This window comes from Talpa europaea, assembly GCF_964194135.1.
Source record: "Talpa europaea genome assembly, chromosome: 2".
NCBI lineage: Eukaryota > Metazoa > Chordata > Mammalia > Eulipotyphla > Talpidae > Talpa > Talpa europaea.
In genome coordinates, this window is record NC_140068.1 from 141,922,414 (window position 1) to 141,923,922 (window position 1,509).

The following is a 1,509-nucleotide window of genomic DNA, read 5'->3' on the forward strand; positions in this document are numbered from 1 at the left end:
TTAAAAAGTGACAAAATTTAAATTTCAGTTCTTCAGTCCCACTAGCTGTGTTTCCATTGCTTCATGTCAGCCTGTCAACATGGCTACATCACAGACCAGACACAGACCATTCCATCATTGCGGAAAATCTTCCTGGACAGGTGCTCAAGAGACAGAGAAGCAAGGCAGACTCCTCACAGAAGTTGCAGCCAGAGCAAGCGCAGTGAGGGAGAGTGAGACTCCTTCACACTGGAGTGAACGTCCAGAGAATCAGCGCCAGAACCGCTTCTCTGTGAGCAGTAGGGCCACTTAGGACGGGGGTCTGTGAGGTATTCCAAGACAAATTTCATCTGACTCTACTGACCTCCACATACCCAGGTCTCCACCCCAACTCACACACCCAAAGGATGAATGAAAACAAGGTCATAAAGTGGACGGTCATAAACTCAACAAGGCCACCAGAAGCAGTTTGTCCATCTGCCACTCTCAGGGACGGGAGAGAGAGGGAACTGGAGAGAGCGGGAAGACGAGGGTAGATCCCGGAGTCAAGCTCCAGCACACCCAGGACAAGTCCCTTCTCAACCATGGCTCACCCCAGAGCAAGTCCCCGGGGAGGGGAATCCAGAGTTTGCAGGACCCAGGCGTGGGGAGGTGGGAAGCACTGGGGGAGGTCAGGTCTGTGTGGGACACTAGGGACTGGACCCCTAGATTCTCACAACTGGTCTCTGAGAGCCAGACAGGGGAGGAGGAGCAGGAGCAGAAGGGGTTCTTCCCCCAGCTCCTGCCACTGCTGGGGCTGCTCAGGGAACCTAGTGTAGTTTCCCTCTTCCCATGCTGGATGGTTTTGGGGAGACAGTGGAATGGGGGAACTTAACAAGCTTTTTTCGAAGTGACAGTGCTCTGAATTAAAAACTGGGATTAGGGGACTGAAGTGGGGCGGCGGGTCAGGGGCCGGCAGCTCCGGAGGCAACCATGGCGTACAGCGGCATCGCGGTACCTGTCATCGTGATGACCGTGTTCTGGGGCTTCGTGGGCTTGTTGGTGCCCTGGTTCATCCCAAAGGGCCCCAACCGGGGAGTTATCATCACCATGTTGGTGACCTGTTCAGTTTGCTGCTATCTCTTTTGGCTGATTGCAATTCTGGCCCAACTCAACCCTCTCTTTGGACCACAGTTGAAAAATGAAACCATCTGGTATCTCAAGTATCATTGGCCTTGAAGAAGAAGACTCACCCTCCAGTGTCAACCATTGAGGTCACGGAGAGAATTCCTCTAGATGAAACCACCTCAAACCAGACTGACTTCTTTGACTTGCCCATTTTGGCCATTAGCTGCCTTAAACATTCGTAGCACATTTGAATACCTTATACTACAATGCAGTATTTTTTCCTGTCACCTTTTTTTATACTCTGATGAATCATGTGCCTACTTAACCTAAACCATGCTGGCTCCATAAAATGTTCTTGCACTCTTCTAAGACAGAAGGTGCTAGTCTTCTGAGCAATGCCTTACTCTCTCCTGGGAACCTATG

At 51.2% G+C, this 1,509-nt stretch overlaps 1 protein-coding gene across 1 annotated transcript; it reads left to right on the top strand.

Moving 5' to 3' along the window:
* Window positions 1–834: 834 nt before the first annotated feature.
* On the top strand, window positions 835–1,197 carry LOC311167898 (V-type proton ATPase subunit e 1; the record flags this gene model as incomplete). Its single annotated transcript, XM_084229054.1, has 1 exon — window positions 835–1,197. The coding sequence occupies exon 1, from the start codon at window positions 952–954 to the stop codon at window positions 1,195–1,197; it is 246 nt and encodes an 81-aa protein (XP_084085180.1). The 5' UTR covers window positions 835–951.
* Between the last annotated feature and the right edge of the window lie 312 nt (window positions 1,198–1,509).